Below are 19,463 nucleotides of genomic sequence, written 5' to 3' on the forward strand. Positions count from 1 at the left end.
AAAAAAAAAACCTGCTTCTCACTCCCTTGATCACACCTTCTTTATACAGCTTCTAAAGATGACTTCTTGTTCTCCCCTGATCTCCCACCATTTTATGAAAAACCTCTTCAACATTGATCCTATAACAACCCTTACCAACTTGTATGTCTCTATCATATCAATCCTCTTCCTCCTATCCACTCTTCTCAACCTTTCCTCAAATTCAGCATTCCAGAGATAAGAAATTACCTTAGTCATTTTGCCTCTGGACTCATTCGAACATCTCTTATCCTTTTGAAAGCCAGGTGACCAAATCTTCCATAGTAGTCTATATGTGGCCTGCACAAGGCCTTATACAATGGATCGAGAATCTCCTTACTTCTACAAGTCAGTGTCCTCTGCATAATTCCCAGAATTCGCTGTCCTCAAAATTTTGGCAATGTGTCCTCTAATTTTAGATCCTTATCCACCATCACCTGAATATCTCTTATTTCCTCCACCTCAACAATATATCCCCCACGGAGGATAAATTCTGCATCCCATCTTTGTTTCCCAAATTTCAAAACCTTATATTTTGCAACATTGAACTGTCATCCCCACTCCTGTTCCCATTCACTCAATCAATTCAAGTTTTCTTGTAAGGCTAGAATATCTGCTCTAATCCTCATAATTTGTTCCAACTTTGCAATGGCCCTAAAACAGACCACCGAGGCACACCACTAGTGACTTTCCTCATCCTGGATATTGCTTCCCCCCATACACATTGCTGATACCTATCAGATAGCTAATCTCCAATCCAACCCCATCTGCTCTAGTTTGACTATCAACTTATCATGCGGTAATCTATCAAAAGCCTTTGCAAAATCTAAGTATACTACTGTGTATCCATATCCTTTGTCCAATGAAGCCATCACCTTATCGTAATAAGTAGATTACTAAAACATGACCTCCCTTTAGGAAATCCATGCTGTCCATCAAAGATAATACCACTTGTCAGCTCATTTTTGGATCCTAGTTTTCAGCAGCCTTTCCAAAACTCTAACTACAACAACTGATACACAGATAGGTCTATAATTTGATGCTTGAATTCTGTCACCTCCTTTATGAATCAACACAATCTCTTGCCTTCCTTCCACTCCTTTGTAACTTGACCCAGTTCAAGACTCATATTAAACAAATATGTCAAGACAGATGTCAACTCCCTGCACATTCCTTCAAAATACATGGTGATATATTATCAAGTCCCGCTGCCTTGTTAACATCAAATTTGCTCAACTCCCTATTTACTGCTTGCTCACTTACAGTCAGTCTTTCATCATCATCAACTGTTCTCAAACTCTCCATGATGTCACATTCACAAGAATGAAAGACCTTTATGAACTTATGAATTACTCATTAAATATCTCAATTATGTCTTCTGCAGCAGTTGTTCTTATACCATTTTCTCCAATCAGTGTCATTCTTCCATAATCATTCTTTTTTTTTTTTTTTTGCTGGCTACATATTGAAAGAACTCCCTAGGATTTTTTTTTTTTTTTTGCTTCATTAGCTAACTACTGCTGCCCTTATTTCACTTTTGTTACCCTTACCAACCAACTCACCCTCCTTGTCTGTTCTTTGTAATCCACTTGGAATTGACTATTACCACTCCTGTTATGTTGCCTCTATGCCTTTTTCCTCTGTATCACATGTTCACTCTTCATTCATCCATTTCACACACCTACCTTATTTAACCTTCTGGCCCTTGGAATACATTTAGACACTGCTTCTACTCAATAGTTCATGAATATTACTCAGGCAGCATTGATCTCCTGATCTTCTCATAATCACCAGCACTCTAGTTGCACATATACCCTTTCCTCATAGAAGGCCTCACACAGCTGGCAGCGACCCATGTAATCACTTCATGGTCACTGTCATCAACTGGAGGATGATTTGACACCTCATTTATAATGATATCCTCTGATGAGATGATCAAATCCAAGATCCTCAATCCTCATCTGCACTGTGTTACATACTGCCTGAGGTTGTTGTCCCTCAAAAACTCAAGAAACTCATTTTCTTTACTTGCTATCTCTTCATCCCAGGCTATATTGCCATAATTAAAATTGCCCATAACGATCATCCCTTTCTTATATTTTTAAATATTTATTTATAGAGCCTCAGGATTCAATCTGTGGTAATGGAGTTGTTGAACGAGGGGAGGAATGCGACTGTGGCTGGGAAGAAGACTGTGAAGAAAGCTGTTGTTTTCCAATGCGAACAAATCCTCCACGAGATGAACCTCCTTGTCATCTTAGACCTAGTGTAATATGCAGGTATCTATTTCTTTTACAGAGATATTGTTATAAAAATTATAGAAAATACTGGTTACATGAAAACATCAAGTCAGTCCTCAACTTATGACTGGTTCTAATCTTGTTATAAATCAAAACAGTCTTAAGTTGGAAATCACAGGTAAAACATAAAAGTATGTAAAAATAGACATTGCTGAATGCTAAAATATGTAGTTCTATTTTCGTATAGTTTAATCAGTTTTATTCTTTGTTTAGAGTGAAATAATATAATGTACAAATTATAGCAAAAAATTACTGTATACAGTCATTCTTAATTTTAATAGAATGAATACAGCACAGAGGAACAATAAAATACCAATTTACTGAATCCATCCCTGTCACAGATGAAATATGTATCATCATGGATACAATCTCAAAATTCTAAAAGCGCGCACCCAAAACATTGAAAACAATTAGACTAAAAGCCTCAAGTCCTATGAGAAGTGGGTGCTGTTGGCTAGCCTTAGCTGTTAGGTAGGAGGCCTAAAATTAAAATTTCCCAAATCTTTCCCAAATTTGAAGTTTAACACAGTGTTACTTATTAAGATTATACTGGTTTAATAAATCTGTTGCTGATTCTAAGAAAAATCTTTCAAGTTTATTTTTGTTGCATAGTAGTTTTTTTTTTTCCCATTCGATTCTCTGCAAGGTATCAATGACTATAGTCAGCTTTACCACACACCTGCCATAGTTATGGTGACAGATGTTTTCTTGTATTCTTCTAGGCAGATTTCCCAGTTTCAGTGGCAGCCCATGAAGCGGGGGGTGCTGCCTATACAAAATAATTTTTTTAAAATTCTTTTTTTCCTAATCAGTAACCAATTTATTAATAAATTGGTTACTAATTAGGAAAAAAAGAATGATTTTTTTAAAATTGTTTATAGGGAGCACCCCCACTTAAAACTTCACGGGCCGCCACTGCCCGGTTTGATCATAAGATAATTTGCAAGAACAAGGAACTTGTAAACACCTGGAACAGAGATGGGAGAGAATGGATCCTTATGGTAGCAGATAAGGGTAGCCAACTTCAGATGAAGTTTGAAAGCAGTACAGGGATTATATTTTTTTTAGGGTTGGAGCTATGTTTTCTCTGGTGCCTCAGAGATAGGGAATAGTAATATTGTTACTGTAGTCTGTTTGTAGAGAGGGATGTGAGGAGAAGGGAGGAAAAATCAATTTGCAATCTTTTTAGCATTTAACCATTGGACAGGAAGGTCTGGTGAATAAAGGAGAGTTCAGCTGAATGGGAAACCTGGGCAGAATAGAGGTTGGACTCTATTGACAAGGATTTGATATCTCCTCCCCTCTGAACAGTATGGTGAAAACACCATATTGTTGAGAGGGGGGGGAGTTATATAACTGGATGGGTTCTCTGTAAATTGAGAAAGAAGAGAGAAATTAGTCAAAGCTCGTTTAGTGTTTTGATTAATTCTTTCTTACTATATACATTTATTCAACTGGTTTCCCACCATATCAGCTTTGTTATCTATTTCCAAATTTTGTTTTCCATGTTCACTAAACAAATGTGTTTAAATATCTGAAATATTTTACTTGTTTTGTAGGTTCTTCATTGAGAATGCAGGTAATGTTTTCCATGTTTCTGCCTGTTTTAATAGTTTTAGTCTTTCTTATTGCTTACTTTCATATCAGATTTGTTACAGCAGTTGTTTAGTTTAATTAGAGAGTACAAAGATTGCACTGGATTTATTTAGAGGTATAACAGCATCTGTGTGAAGTAAAGAGCTGAGTTAAATATTTCCCACTACAGTATTAGGTTTAACTCTTTCCTGTGTACTGCAATCCATATAGATGATAACAGAGGAAATAGCACCCTTGTCTTACACCCCTCTGCCTGATCTTACATCAAGCCATCTTTCTGAATCCCCCCTAAATTCCAACTGCTGACTTGCAACTTAAATTTATTCCCCTTCATAATGGTTCATATTATAAAAGATAATAATGAATATAATAATTATATTCATTATTATCCATTAGTCATTTTCCACATCTATGAAACTTATAGATCCTTTTTATATCCTCAGCTTGTTCTTCTCCAAATTTCTCTTCTACAAGTTTTCATTGTACATACTTCTCTTCTGAAGTATGATTCACTCGTGTAAATCTTATCTGGAACACACAATAGAGACATTGTTATTATTATTATCCAGGCCTTCATGGAATCAAAAGACTCATCGTGGCAGGTCGTTTTTAGTAAACACAAAGTTTATCATACCACTCCTTGAACTCATTGACTGTTCTTGCTCTAACCACTCTCTCAGGCAATGCATTCCATGGTTCAACCACCCTCCATGCAAAGAAACCACGCCTCACCCTCTTGCAATCCATTGACAATGTCACCGATATAAAGGTTGAACAATACAGGTCCCAGTACTGAGCCCTGTGGAACCCCACTTGTAACCTTCTGCTTCCTTAATTCTCAGTTTCATTTATTTTTTTTTAATAGATGAGTACTATGATAGCTCTATGCCAGTTCTTCTTTTCAGCCATTTTCTGTCCACTGCTGGATGAAGGGCTCACCTAGTTCCTTCTGCCTTTCTCTGTTCTTGGCAATGGATGACTAATTTTTCCTGTATTTTCTCAATATTTTTCCCTTTTTTTGTTGGGGAAAAAAAAAATATGCCAGTTATCTGGAATTAAATCTTTTGATCAAGCCTTCTAAATTATTCAGTGCAGTTATTGTAAAATTTATACCTCCATGTCTGAATATTTCTGTTCAAATATCATCTACTTCAGCAGCCCTTCCCCATTTTAAGATTGTGACGTTTTTTCTACTCCAAGTTTTCATACGTTCCTGATTACATCCCTCTTGAATATTTTCTATCACTGTTGTCACTCATGTTATTTAAAAATATTTCAAAGTAATTACTCCAGGCATCCTGCATATCTTCTGTTTTTATGTCACCTTTCTCATCTCTGATTCTTTTAAGAGAACTCTTTTTCTCCCGGTTTCTTAGCTTTTTAATAGCCTCCAGGTTATTAACGTTATTTGTGATATTTGCCTTCTGCATTATTAGCAAAGTCTTTCTATACATTTTCTTTAGCTGCTCATACTCACATTTTGTTTTCTCTGAGAAAACCTACTGACTTACTTGCCAGGAGTTTCTTTTGATGTGATTTCTTATTTTTCTTGAATGCCTCTTTAACTTCTTCCCCCCATCATGTTGTTGGTATTTTCTAACCTTGCAAATAACTTTACCACAATCAGCCATTGCTGATTGTGGTGAAGTTATTCCAAATCCAATATCCAAAGAGATTGCCACTCAGCCTCCAGGGTTGGTTCTCGTTTCTAGTTTCATTTTTTCTCTAATGTTTGTATATTTGAGTCTGCAGTTTGCTTTCTGGAAGGCTGTTAGACTTCCATTTAAAAAAAAAAAAAAATTTTTAAAAAATAATAAAAATTCGTGCATATTTTTCTTTCCAGTATGATATTCATTTTTATCCTACTCTGAACTAAATGTTAAAAAAGTAAAACTGGAACTGAAAAACTTGTCATGATGGTAATCAATAAGAAATTTGCAGCACATAAAACTGGCACTAAAAAAACATGCTCCCTTAAGCCAAGCTGTTTAAGAATAACTTTTACTTTTGCAAAAATCATTCTAAATTTTTCATTTGTATTACATAAATTAATGCTTGATTTATTTATGCATACAGATATGACTGCTTAAAAAATTTATTAAATCATTACATGCACATAAGTGAAATGACACAGTGATTTGCTATATGATGAAATTCAATATATGACAGTTTGGAACCTAACATGTCATATGACTGAGGTATGCCTGTACTGAAAAAATCATTGAGCTCGGAATAATCTGAATTTCACCTTAACTATTTCACTTTGATGTAAATGGAATGTTGGAGAAATATATATTGTCAACTCCCTATAGCTAACACCATTATAACAAATTCACTAACTGTAACAAATTGCTAAAAAGAAGATCTGACCTGACCAGATTTTAACGTGCGTGCTTCTAAAGAAAATTCATAAATAGCAAGCTTTCCACTAAAAATAAAATGATTCCTTTATTGCAAGTGTGCAGTGAGAGTTCACTGTAGATGAATGGAGTCAAGAGAGACTGATCAGGGGAAGTCCCACTCTAGCTTCTAAATTAACTGATTCACTTTTATATACTATCTGATATCAAAAGTATCCAGACACCCCTCTGTAATTAGTAAACTGATGTCTAGATGTCACAACGACCTCACTTACCAGTATAAAAGGAGGCAAGGAGCTGTGTGTGTTCAGTGATAAGAAATACAAGCAGGATGGGTAGGTCAAGGGAGCTCAGGGACTTCGAACGTGGACTAGTTATTGGTTGCCACATCAGTAAGAAATCTATCAGATCCATCTTGAAGTTGTCCAAGTCAACAGTTGGTGATGTGATTGTGAAGTGGAAACATGAAGGCACAACCACAACAAAACCACGATCGGGTAGGCTGCGTTTAATGACAGACAGGGACCATCAAGCATTGAAGAAGATGGTTCATGGAAATCGCCAGACTTCGAGTGAAACAATTATTCGGGTGTTCCGTAGTGATACTAACTGTCAGCCAGCACCATGACTGTGTGTTGAGAGTTAAGAGGAATGGGGATCCATGGTCGAGCAACTGCCCATAAACCAAACATTTCTTCTGTGAATGCTAAGTGCCACCTGCAGTGGTGTAAAGACAGTGGACAACTGGAAACATGTGATTTGGAGTGATGAATCATGCTTTTCCATGTGACAGTCTGATGGGAAGGTCTGAGTGTGGCAAATGCCTGGAAAATGATTCCTGCACACGTGTGTAGTGCCAATAGTGAAATTTGGAGAAGAGGTAGTGTTACAGTGTGGGGTGTTTTTCATGGAATGGACCTGGCCCTCTCATAACACTACACGGAAATCTAAATGCAGAAGGGTACAAGGACATTTTGAACCCATTGCATGTCTATGGTAGAAGATCAATTCGGTGATGACTACTGTCTGTAACAGCATGACAATGCTACCTGCTATAAAGCAAGGTCTGTGAGGGAATGGTTTGTGGACAATAACATTCCAGAAATGGACTGGCCAGCCCTGACCTGAATCCCATAAGTCCCTTAGGAATGCATTAGAATGCCGATTCACTCCAGACCTCAATGACCCACATCACGAACTGCTCTGGCTATAGCTCTTCAGGAAGAATGGGCTGCCATTCCTCTAGAGATGTTTCAACACCTGGTTAGAACTGGTAGAAAAGTCTCCCTGGAAGAGTTAGAGTTGCCAAGAAGAACATACAATACATCAAACCCCATATTAATGTCCACTACTGGAAAGTGTGTCATAGGGAAAGTCTGATTACAGTTTCGAGTAGGTATCCAGATACTTTTGATCATATAGTGTATTTATATTTTTGTATCAATATTCATATTTACATCTATACACCTATGTACGTATTCATACATTAACATTCATACTTACATTTATATCTCTATGTCTACATATTTTATACTATATAATCCAAACATTATGAGTAGTTATATTAAATTACAATGATTGGAAGTTGATCCTACTGGCAAAATTAAATAATTCTGAGTAATACTTTTGGATAACTCTCTGTTTTGACACTGGCCAATCATCTTCTTAACTGATGATGTATTGTATTAGGGGCATCCAGATGGAGTCCAATAGCTAATAGTCATTGAATTAAGTAATCAAACAGTCTGTTGAAGGTGTGGACAATTCCAGAATATGGAATCTATTTTTTAGATAATGTCTTAATTTTCCATGTCCTCTCAGTAGCATGGTTAAACCTGTAGAGATGGTGTACATATTCAGCCAGAGTTTGCTTCTGATACTTGGCATGAATTATTTTGTTGTTTATCGAATTTTAGAAGTTTTCCTTTCTTCTTCCCACAAGCTTAGACTCATTTCTTCTGCCAGTGCTTTTATAGCTGATTTTGGATGCTTCTAATATAGTGATATCTCGCTAATCTGAACCAATAAAAACCGTGCTCATTCGGATTAGCGAAAAGTTTGGATTATCGAATTTTTCCCCAAGAGACAACAATAACTAGCATTTAAGACAAAAATAATCAGATTCTAATGGTACATCAATTTAATTCTGTAAATAAATGAAGTAACTGATAGAAAAAAAGCTACTGTACTGTAATGTAAAACAAAAAATAATACAGTACACAAGTTTATTTTAGTAAAAAATTTAATTTGGACATACCTGTACTGCATTGAGGATTCTGATTTAATAAAATTGCATAGTTCAGTACGTAACTTAATTTGCATAAAAAATATCACTTTCTTGTACACAACACAAAAAAAGTTTCACAAAATAACATAAAAAAGTTTTTATTTCTTTGTAAAAAAAGTCACTGATTTTCTTTTGTTTCTTGGAAACTAAACTTTTTTCGAATGCTTCTTCTTGGAGCTGCATTAGCAACAAAATTTTGTGGAATGGGGTATCATTCTGCTTAACACATTCTATACACATGTTAAAACTGTCAGCTACCTCTTCATGTTTATTTTTTTTTCTTCGAGTTCTTCATCATCTTCTAATTCATTCTGTAGCATCATATTTATAATTTCAGTGTCTGATTTGATTTAAAATTCACTTTCGGTTCTACCTGTAATCCATTCTATAACATCTGTTTGTGTGAAATTTCAACATTTGGATTTATATTTTGAACCAAATTATGCACATTTTGAATTTCCTCTTTTTGTTTATATTTGTGATTCATGCTGACAATACAGTATGTACTGTACAGTATAAAAAAGCAAACATGAACACACAATACATCAAAATAGGCCTCCAGTATAACTGTATAATCGACAGTATGAAAAAAAAAATACTGTACTGTAGTAATAATAAAATAAATAATAATAGTTAAAATAATAATTATTAAATAAAAATAACAGTACACAAAATAATAATACGTAATAAATAAAACTTTTTCTTTCAAACCGCAGTTCAGATTACTGGAGGGTTCGAACTGAAGAGGTTCGGATTAGCGAGATACCACTGTAGTTTATTTCTAACCATTCACTTATAGCTGCTTTAGCCAGCTGATCGGCTCTCTTGTTTCATGTTATTCGGGTATACACTCTTACCCAGCAGAACTTAATTTCTTATCCCTCTAGAGTGAGATTCCTTAGCAGATTTTGTGTCTGCTCTATTAACACTAGGTGGTTGTTCTAGTTTTTTTATGTCATCAATAGTGCTTCTACTGTCACTGTAAATTGTTGCAGTCTGTTGATGAGAGATGTTGAGTTCTAATTTCCAGAGATATGTGAGTGAATAAACTATAGCGAATTGTTCTGCTTGGCTGTTTGGACAGAGAGAATGTTGTCTGAACCTGCATTCTTGTATAATGAACTGTCTGTAGTATACTATGAGGGATGTTTCCTTCTTTTTTACTCTCATCAGTGTATATGTGGTATTCATCAATTTCAGTGCTTTCCTTCTCTATAAATATATGTTTTCTTTGCTAGGTGAAGCCACTTACAGACAGTAGTGAAGTGAAAGTTCATAGTGGTTTGGATCAATGTTGGTATTTCTGTCATATCTTCTGGAAGTGACTTCACATATAAGACAGAACTCTTGCATCTTCATGCAGATCAGTGTTAGACTAGTAATGATGCAAGCAACCTTGAAAGATATTGTCTTGTATCCTTTAATTATTCATATGACTATAAGACGTTGAACTCTGTTTAACTTTTGTTGGTTTTCCTTGGATTTTAATGCATCTTTCAAAGTGAGTGCAGTGTATGATATCAATGGTAGTATAGCTCCTGTATACACTGCTTGGAAAGAAGTCAACAGAAACCATAGTGTGAGGAACAAACAACCATCACATCCATTTTCATCAGATATAGGATCTCCTTTCATTGTGATGACAGTAGCAGTCATATGGGACATACTTTCCACAAGTGTACAATAATGATCAATGGGAATTTGGGGCCATTCTTCCTACAGGCACAAAATGAGTTCCTGGACTGTTGTGGGGCAGACATCCCTTGACCTCACCTGATGCTCATGTTCATCCCACAGATGTTCAATAGGGTTGAAATCAGGGTTCTGTAGAGGCCAGTCAAGTGTGGTTATGTTCATGTCCACAATATTGAACTCCAAGAGGCATCTGAACATTCTGCACAGCAGCCTTATGACATGGTGCATTGGCTTTCTGAAAGAGACAATGGTCAGTAGAAATGCCACAAAGTAGGAAGCATTGCATTGTACAGAATGCTCAGATACCTTTTGGAGTTCAGTGTTCTCGGCACCACAAACAGAGGTCCAGGGTAAAACCAAGAAAAATAGGAGCATGCCATCTAAACCAGAGAAAACAAGACCATGCCATAACACCACCACCTCTGAATTTCATAGTTGGGGTTACGTTCTCTGGTAAGAGACATTCACTGGGCATCCGCCAGACCTATGCATCTGCTTTGCAGAGGGTATAGCATGATTCATCACTCGATAACACAGCTTCCATGTCCCACTGTACGTGCTCTTTTCACCACAGAAGATGGTGCTGCATGTTTTTTCAGGCCAGGCAATGTGAGGCTTATATATTGTGGTCCTACCATGGAAATCCATGTCGTGAGCCTCAGTTCTGAATGTTTTGCAGATTCATGTTCTTGTCAATGCCTGGGACTCCACATTCTATGTATCAACTGAAGAATTACAGTTTTTACATATTATCCTTCAGAGCACCCTACAGTCACGTTTAGCAAGTGTGTCGGGTCATCTACTGTGGGTAGCACTAGCAATTGTACTTCATCTGTGATGGTTCAAATTTATCAACAATTTGCCAAACAGATAGACCTCCATCATGGTATCCTACCACAACGACTCTTTCAAACTCCATCAGTTGTTCCCTTCTCGCAGCCATTTCACCCGGACATAGTTGCACTGAATTGGAAGCGTCATATTCCTTCAATTTATACCAGCTACAAACACGACTCATCGCATGGAACGATGCACCTTACCCATGGGGGGGGGGAATTCGTTTACTTCTTTACAAGCAGTGTGTATAATGTTTTGATGTTTTCTCGTTGGCCTAGTCTCCAGTGTATCCTTGCTGACTTAACTAGAATGTTTAAAATTTGTAAGCTTTTTCTAACAACATTAGATGTTCTAGTTGAAATTAAATTTTGTTGTCCATTGTTACTCCTAGGTATTTTAACTCACTAGTTACTTCTAGAACTTTCCTTTTATTAAGAAGACCGTTATAGGTTATTTTGATTGTTTATGTGAGATGTGGAGTACTTTGGACTTGGTGCTGTTGAAATGGGCATGTAAGAAGAAAGTTACTTTTTTCTTACATGCCTAATCTGCAATTTCAAAAAGTTCTTTGTTGGTCATTACTTCTAAGTATAAGCCATCATTTCCCTGAATCATTATCATCACATCATTGGCAAAGCCTATGATTTTTGTTTCAGTTGTGAAAGAAGGTCATAACAACAAGTCATACCGGATGTTCCAGAAACTAAGTCTACAACAAGAACCTTGCAGGCAGCTTTGTTTGACTTCTTTTGTTACATTTGTGGATTTCAATGTCATGGTTGACCTTCTGTTTGTGAAGTAATTTTATGTAAGGTGGAGTAGGTATTTTTTGACATTTGAAATCTTTTAATTGAGTAATTATGGCTGACCACCATGCAGCATCGAAGGTACTTTGCACATCGAGTGAGATCAATAGTACGTCGTTTTTTTGCCGTAGAGTTTCTTGTGTAAACTTTTTTTAACCTCCATATTAGTAGCATCTGCAGTGATTGATTGAGGTCAAAATGCATACTGATTACTGAATATGAATACTGAAGAGACAAAGTGCATTATTTAATTTATCAGAAGTTTTTCTAGTATCTTACTAGTGACAATGAATGAGACTAATTTATCTGTATTTACTAATTTTGTCGGATGATTCTTTTCTAGTTTTATTACCAGTATAATTTTACAGCATTTCCATAATAAGGGAAATAGTCCTTTCTTGAGGCATTCATTGTAAACTGTTGTTATAAATTTGGGGGAATTCAAGAAATGTTCTTAAAAATGTGTTAGTTATCCCATCCTCTACAAGAGTTTTTCTTGGATCGATCCACTGATCTTAATATTGACTCAATTTCATTAGATGTAAATAAATCGTTCATTAAGAGTATCTATATCTATTTCCATTCCTTGTCTGTATATTTTATGAATTTCCTCATCTGTTGATTGAGCATCATCAGGAATAAACTTGTTTATCATAATATCTGCAGTTTCTGCTGAGTTCCTAGTATAAGAGCCATCTGCTTTTTTAATAGTTGATAGTATGGATGCTGTTTTATTTTTGGTTGCTGCTAATTTATATGTACAGTTCCAAGGATTTGATGCAGCGGATACAGTGCAAACCTTTTTTCCATGATGTGTGTGTGTGTGTGTGTGCGCGTGCGTGTGCGTGCGCACGTGCATGAGAGAGAGAGAGAGAGAATCAGAAATTATTTTTATGTATTTGGATATGCAGTTTTAGAACAATAAAGCTTGTAAAATTACATTTTGGAAAAAAAAAAAATAATAATTAATTTAAATATCTCACTAGTCCAAGCCAAGGTCCTTGCTGCTCACATGATTGCAGACTTAAGGTAGGAGAAGAATGTCGAGAAGATAACGGTTGCAGAAGTGCAAGCTTTTGTGAATATCCTTTGTTATCTTATGATTTTTTCCCATTTTTATTCATTAATTAATACATGTTCTTTGCTATTGTTGATTAACTAAAATTCAGGTTAATATCAACAATTCAGCATTTTAATTAAGGGCTTTTTTGCGATTCTGTTATGAAAAAAAAAAGTCCTTAATTAAAACGCTGAATTTTCCTTACTGAAAATAATATTTATGTTGTTCTCTACTTTTTCCTCCCATTTAACATGGCTATGAGTTAGATAATCCAAGAATCCTGCTGTAGAGAGATCAGACATTATTATTATTATTATTATTATTATTATTATTATTATTTCGGGCGACTCCAGGAGTCCTTAGACTCATCGAGGGAGGCCCTAAACATCATGTCCACACAACTATGCGATTACATTCTCACAGTATCTATCATACCTTGTCTTGAACTCGTGCACGTCATAGCACCCACAACAGACTCTGGCAGCTTATTCCACTCATTTACCACTCTAAAAGTAAAGAACCCAGCTCTAACACCCCTGCTAACCACACTCTTGCCCAGCTTCCATAGGTGTCCCTTAGTTCTCCCACCACCAGTCCTGATCTCAAAAATATCCTCTGAATTAATCCTATAGAATCCCTTTAGCAATTTGAATGTCTGAATCATATCTCCCCTCCTCTGCCTATCAACTAGTTTCTGCAACCCACAAATCTTCAACCTGTTCTCATATGGTTCATTCCATAGACCTGTTATCATCTTAGTCACTCGCCTCTGGATCCTCTCCACCTCCTCCCCATCAAGAAGGAACCAAGGTGGCCAAATATGGGCACAGTAGTCGAGATGAGGTCTTATCAAGGCTCAGTACAGAGGTACAATAACTTGCTTGTCTCTGCTCGTCAAGGTATTTTTCAACAACTAAGTGAGTTGATGAGCTGATTTAGTTACTTTTGCAATGTGCCCCCTAAACTTCATCTTCCTATCCACCAACACTCCCAAGTCCCTGGCCTCATCAATCTCCTGGAGTACAGTTCCACCAATGTGGTATACTGCTGCTAATCTTTTCACCCCAAAATGCATAACCTTACATTTTGTCACATTAAATTGACATCCATTCTCCTTAGCCCAGAACTCCAATCTATCTAAGTCATCCTGCAAGACTTTGACATCTTCTGCATTCACTATTGCCCTACCCAACTTTGCATCATCAGCGAACAAATGAATTGTTCCACTTAGATCTTTCCCTATATCGTTAATGAACAGATTAAACAGCAGTGGTCCAATAACAGAACCCTGCGGCACACCACTAGTCACAGGCCGTCTTTTGGACTCTACTCCTGAATAAACTACTCTTTGATATCTCTCCATCAACCAACCCCCTATCCACCTCACCAACCCTATATCCATTCCCATATGTTGTAGTTTACGGATTAGTATTCCATGTGGTATCCTGTCAAACGCCTTTGCCAGGTCCAGCAGTATCACTGTAAACCCATTTCCCTTATCCAGTTCAGCCGTCACCTTGTTATAAAACTTGAGCAAGTTACTGAAGCATGATTTACCCTTCACAAAGCTATGCTGTCCCCTGTACAGTACCTCGTTTCCATCAATCCATTCCTGTATTTTTCCCTTGTCTACTTTCTCTAAGACCTCGACAACGACTCCTGATATGCTGATCGGTCGGTAATTTGCAACCGTAGTCTTGGATCCTCCTTTATGCAGTGAAACTATTTTCCCCTCTTTCCACACCTTCGGGACTAAGCCAGACCTGAGACTCAGATTAAACAATATGGTCAAGGGCACTGATAATTCTTTAGCCGCTTCACGCAAGACCTGTGCCGTATACCATCCAATCCCACAGATGTGTTCACATTAAGGTTCTGTAATAGACTAGTCACCTCCACTTCATTCATCACTATTCCCGTATAAACTAATGGTTCCTTCATTTTTTCAATGTCACCACCTGGGTGATATGCTTTTGCAAAGTGCATGCTCAGTAACTCCACTATATCGACTGATTCAGTGACCTCCTTACCATCGTCATTCCTTAAAATCATTTTACCGTGTACAGTTTTTTTGTTGCTTGCAGCATATTGAAAGAACTGTTTTGGATTCTCTTTTGCTTGCAAAGCTAGTTTCCTTTCATAGTCCGCTTTTGCTTTTTTTACCACACTCGTTACCTTTCTGGCCTGCACTTTATACCGTTCAGGTGCCTGCAGGTCACCCCTTTCTTTAAATTCCCTCCACAGTTGTTTCTTTTTTTGCAGCTCAAGCTTAATGGTGTTATTCATCCATTTAACCCCTACTTGTTTTACTATTCGGACCCTAGGTATACAATCGGCCATTACCTCCTGTAAATGCTCCTTGACCACTTCCCATGCTCTATCGACATCCAGCCCTTGCAGTTGTATATGCCATGGCACTGATCCAAGCAATCTCCTAAGCTTGTCATACTTGCCAGCATGGTAATTCCACATATACCCTGTCTTAATCGAAAATTCCACACCTTTAGCCACCTCCCAGGTCAAGACCTTATGATCACTCTCACCAATAGGTGGCAACATGGAATAAGTAAGGTGGGTGGTCTAACACTGAGCATTGTCATGAAATTCACCTACCATCTAAAGATATTCACAATCATTCATTCATACCATATTTGGATTTGAACAAACTGCCTGTTGTTTGCAGAGTACAAGATCTATCCATTCAGTCAAGCTGGCTATCAGAATGGCTACTGTTAACAGAAATAGAATAATAAGAAAAAAAGTTTCAAAATAAACAGTCACTACTTAGTTGCTTACATATGATTACATGTTTGTTCTATTTTCAATTAGATGAAAAAGTAAACCATGAAAGCAAAATAACAAAAAGGGATATATACAAGGAGACTCTGAAAAGTTGATAAACATCTAAAACGAAAATTAATTAATTTTATGTCTTCTTATATATCCTAAATGAAAAGATATTTTATGAAAAAACATTTTTTATATAAGTCTCCATAGTACAATTGGAAGAACAGTGGAACATTGCACCCTTCGATTGGAAAAGAACTGGGTTTGATTCTTGTCATGATGAGAGGAATCCTTATATAGGCTTTTTCAATCGAATGTAAGTTAGCCAATCTCATATGGTGGTAGCAGGGTTTTTCCTCCTGGAAACTCGGGTTTTTCATCATACGTACAGACAAATTGGCCTTCAAAACGCACACAATTTACAGACAAAAAATACTGTTGTTGGTGATGATGGGCAGTAGATAGCATTGATGGTAGTAGTTTCACAGTAGGAGAATTAACTAGTAGTGGAGGGTGAGATATCTTTAGCAAAGTAGAGTAGAGTGCCCTCTCACGATGAGTCCCTGGACTCCTTGGAGGTGTCACGTAATAATAACAATATGAAAAAACATTTTTGTTCTGATAAACACCCAGAACTTTCCAGAACCCCCATATATTGGTGTGTGTGTGTGTGTGTGTGTGTGTGTGTGTGTGTGTGTGTGTGTGTGTGTGTGTGTGTGTGTGTGTGTGTGTACATCAATGGCGTTGCATGCCCCCTTTAGGTTGGGTGTGCCTCTTGTGTGGTTTATGTACCCATGCTACAAATTTCACATCAATTTGACTGTGATTGCATATTTATCGATGTATGAAAGTTTTAAGAGTGTATAGTGCATCAGTGCTCATCTTTAATTGATCCAATTCAATCAATTGTAGGAAAACTTCAAATACTGTTTAATTTATTAATTTTAAATATGGAAAGCATAAAAAGTCAAATGAACAATAGCCATGCTTCACACGCACCATTTATGTGAAAAGCACAAAGGGTGCTTCGTGGTGAGATTAGATTATCATTGGCAATACTAGAGTGACACACGGATAATTGTATTTTGATATGATTTGATTTTTAAATACAGTCATTTAATATGCACATAAATTTGAAAAAGTAATCCCTTGGGAAATTAGTTTTTCGTTGTTTATTTTTCTTGTTATCAGTAAATGCAAAACTGACTGAAGCAAGTCTAACTGCAGTAGCAAAAGACTGTATGAATCACAGAATGAAAGTGAAAGAAGCTGCAGCCAATGACTGTGGAAGCAAAGGAAAGTATGAAAGAAAGTAATGATAGACAAGAGGGAGTGACAGATAGCGTAACTGTCATGGTGTAAGACTTGAAAAAGTATTGATTAGCATGAGAAATGGGATGAGGAATATGTGTGGTGAGATTAGAAGTTTGGTGAATAGGAATGAAAAAGTACAAAAAGATAGAATGAAGGAAAGTATAGAAAAAGAGGTGACAAATGACACTTGAGAATGGTGATGTATGGAGATTCTATTATTAGAGATCTACAAGGTAAATGAGAGGGCATAAAGTTTTCAGGAAAGAGAATTAGCAGGATAATTGATGCACTGGCAATGAGAAGTAAATGAGAAAGAGAGTTAGTGGTGGTTGCTGTGAAACACTTGATTTGGTTGGACATAAGGAGAATGTAAGGATGGATATCAGGAGGTTATTGAGGAGAGTGAAAGATATTAGTGTGGTAGGAAGGGTGGTCAATGTGTTGCCAAGATACGATAGTGACAAGTTGAGACAGAGAAAGAATCATGAATGTGTTCACAGAGCTGGGTGAGGAGAAGGGGATGGAGTTTGTAAACATGTGGAATGCTTTTGAGGGTGAGATGAATTTGTACAAAAATCACAGGTTGCGTTTAAATGGATTTGGTATGTCACTTGGGGGGAACTGTTGCCAGAAAGAGGTGTAATGAGTGATGCAAATAAGAGATCAGAGGAAGTAAAGAGTGAAGTGAAATATCAGGAGAGGAATTGGTGAGACTGAAGTGGTTGTGAATGGGAATAGTAGCTTGAGAAGTGATGATGTGAGAACAAGATGGACAGGGAAGCAGGGGGGGGGGGTCAGGTGAACAGGGAGACAAGGTATAAGGAGAGTGAATGTTAGAGGCAGTAACAAATATATATATAGGGATGGTCACATAGGAATGGGATGGCCTGGCATGTAAGGAGAGTAGTTAAGTCTGGGGAGATATATAGATTAAATGGTAATAAATGTTATTGGGATGGACAGATGTGAGAAAATTATAGTCAACAAGTGGCATGGGTAAGACTGGTTATAGAACTAAAACTTGCTGTGTTTGTATGCAGTGCCCGGAGCATCAGAAATGATGGCTGGCTGGAATACCTCTTTCAATGTTTATAATTTTTTCAAGAAAACTTGACCTAAATGTGAGACCAAATGATAAAGAGCGATACTGTACTAATATGCTAAATGTATAGTATATTAGTATAAACTCTTATCCTGTCCATATATTGAATGTTAGAGGCAGTAACAAATATATATATAGGGATGGTCACATAGGAATGGGATGGCCTGGCATGTAAGGAGAGTAGTTAAGTCTGGGGAGATATATAGGTTAAATGGTAATAAATGTTATTGGGATGGACAGATGTGAGAAAATTATAGTCAACAAGTGGCATGGGTAAGACTGGTTATAGAACTAAAACTTGCTGTGTTTGTATGCAGTGCCCGGAGCATCAGAAATGATGGCTGGCTGGAATACCTCTTTCAATGTTTATAATTTTTTCAAGAAAACTTGACCTAAATGTGAGACCAAATGATAAAGAGCGATACTGTACTAATATGCTAAATGTATAGTATATTAGTATAAACTCTTATCCTGTCCATATATCATATGGACAGGATAAGAGTTTTATTATTATTATTATTATTACGCTACACCTCCAGGGAGTCCAAAAACTCATCGTGGGAGAGCAGCTACTCTACATCTCTGTCTTCACCACTCAATTCACCAATTACAATTAACGTAACTACATCAACACCATCTACCACCCGCCACCACCACTAGTATTCCCCCTCCCATCCCCTCTGGGTGTGCCACTGTGCTGGAGCATTGCTCGAATAAATGTATTAGTCTTAGGGGAGATTATGTTGAAAAATAAAAAATAATAAAAATAATTTTGAAATTATAAATTCGTTTTTTCATTGTTAGACCGAGAACTATTCAGACTACCCTCATATAGCAACAGGTTTCTTCTTAACTACTATCACATTCCTTGCAGTTTCCTGTGGCTGGTTGAATTTTGAATTTATATATGGTCTCAGTAAGTAGTCATATGGCCTTAGTAGTTGATAATTCAGTTTTTGTTTTATGTATGGGTGTACATAGCAAAGGTTGGTCAATTGGTAGAGCCTCTGTATTAATGGCTAAGTTAAGCAAGTTAGTAGTTGGAAGTGGATCAATTGTTCGATGCTGTTGGCACTCTCTCCCTCGATGAGTCTTTGGACTCCCTGGAGGTGTCACATAATAATAATAATTACAAATATATATATATATATATATTTTTTTTTTTTCTAACCTTAGGTATTGCATTGGAAGAATTTAAAAAAAAAATAAACCTTTCAGGTTATAAGAATTAATTTGATCTTTTAATTATATTAAATGAAAATAAACAGAATCATACAATTTATATTAATAATTATGGAACT

The 19,463-nt window shown here is 36.7% G+C and overlaps 1 protein-coding gene across 1 annotated transcript in view; it reads left to right on the forward strand.

Annotated features, from left to right (window-relative positions):
- The window catches only part of LOC150093665 (disintegrin and metalloproteinase domain-containing protein 10-like), a 332,641-nt gene that overhangs the window by 245,542 nt on the left and 67,636 nt on the right, over window positions 1-19,463 (forward strand). Inside the window, exons 9-10 of the mRNA XM_090413243.1 lie at window positions 2,138-2,297; window positions 12,886-12,981. Of these exons, the coding sequence (XP_090269369.1) occupies window positions 2,138-2,297; window positions 12,886-12,981 (256 nt within the window). The remainder of the gene's footprint in view (window positions 1-2,137; window positions 2,298-12,885; window positions 12,982-19,463) is intronic.

The sequence above is a fragment of the Typopeltis vanoorti genome, chromosome 23 (assembly GCF_054136105.1).
Source record: "Typopeltis vanoorti isolate ZY-2024b chromosome 23, IOZ_Tvanoo_1.0, whole genome shotgun sequence".
NCBI lineage: Eukaryota > Metazoa > Arthropoda > Arachnida > Uropygi > Thelyphonidae > Typopeltis > Typopeltis vanoorti.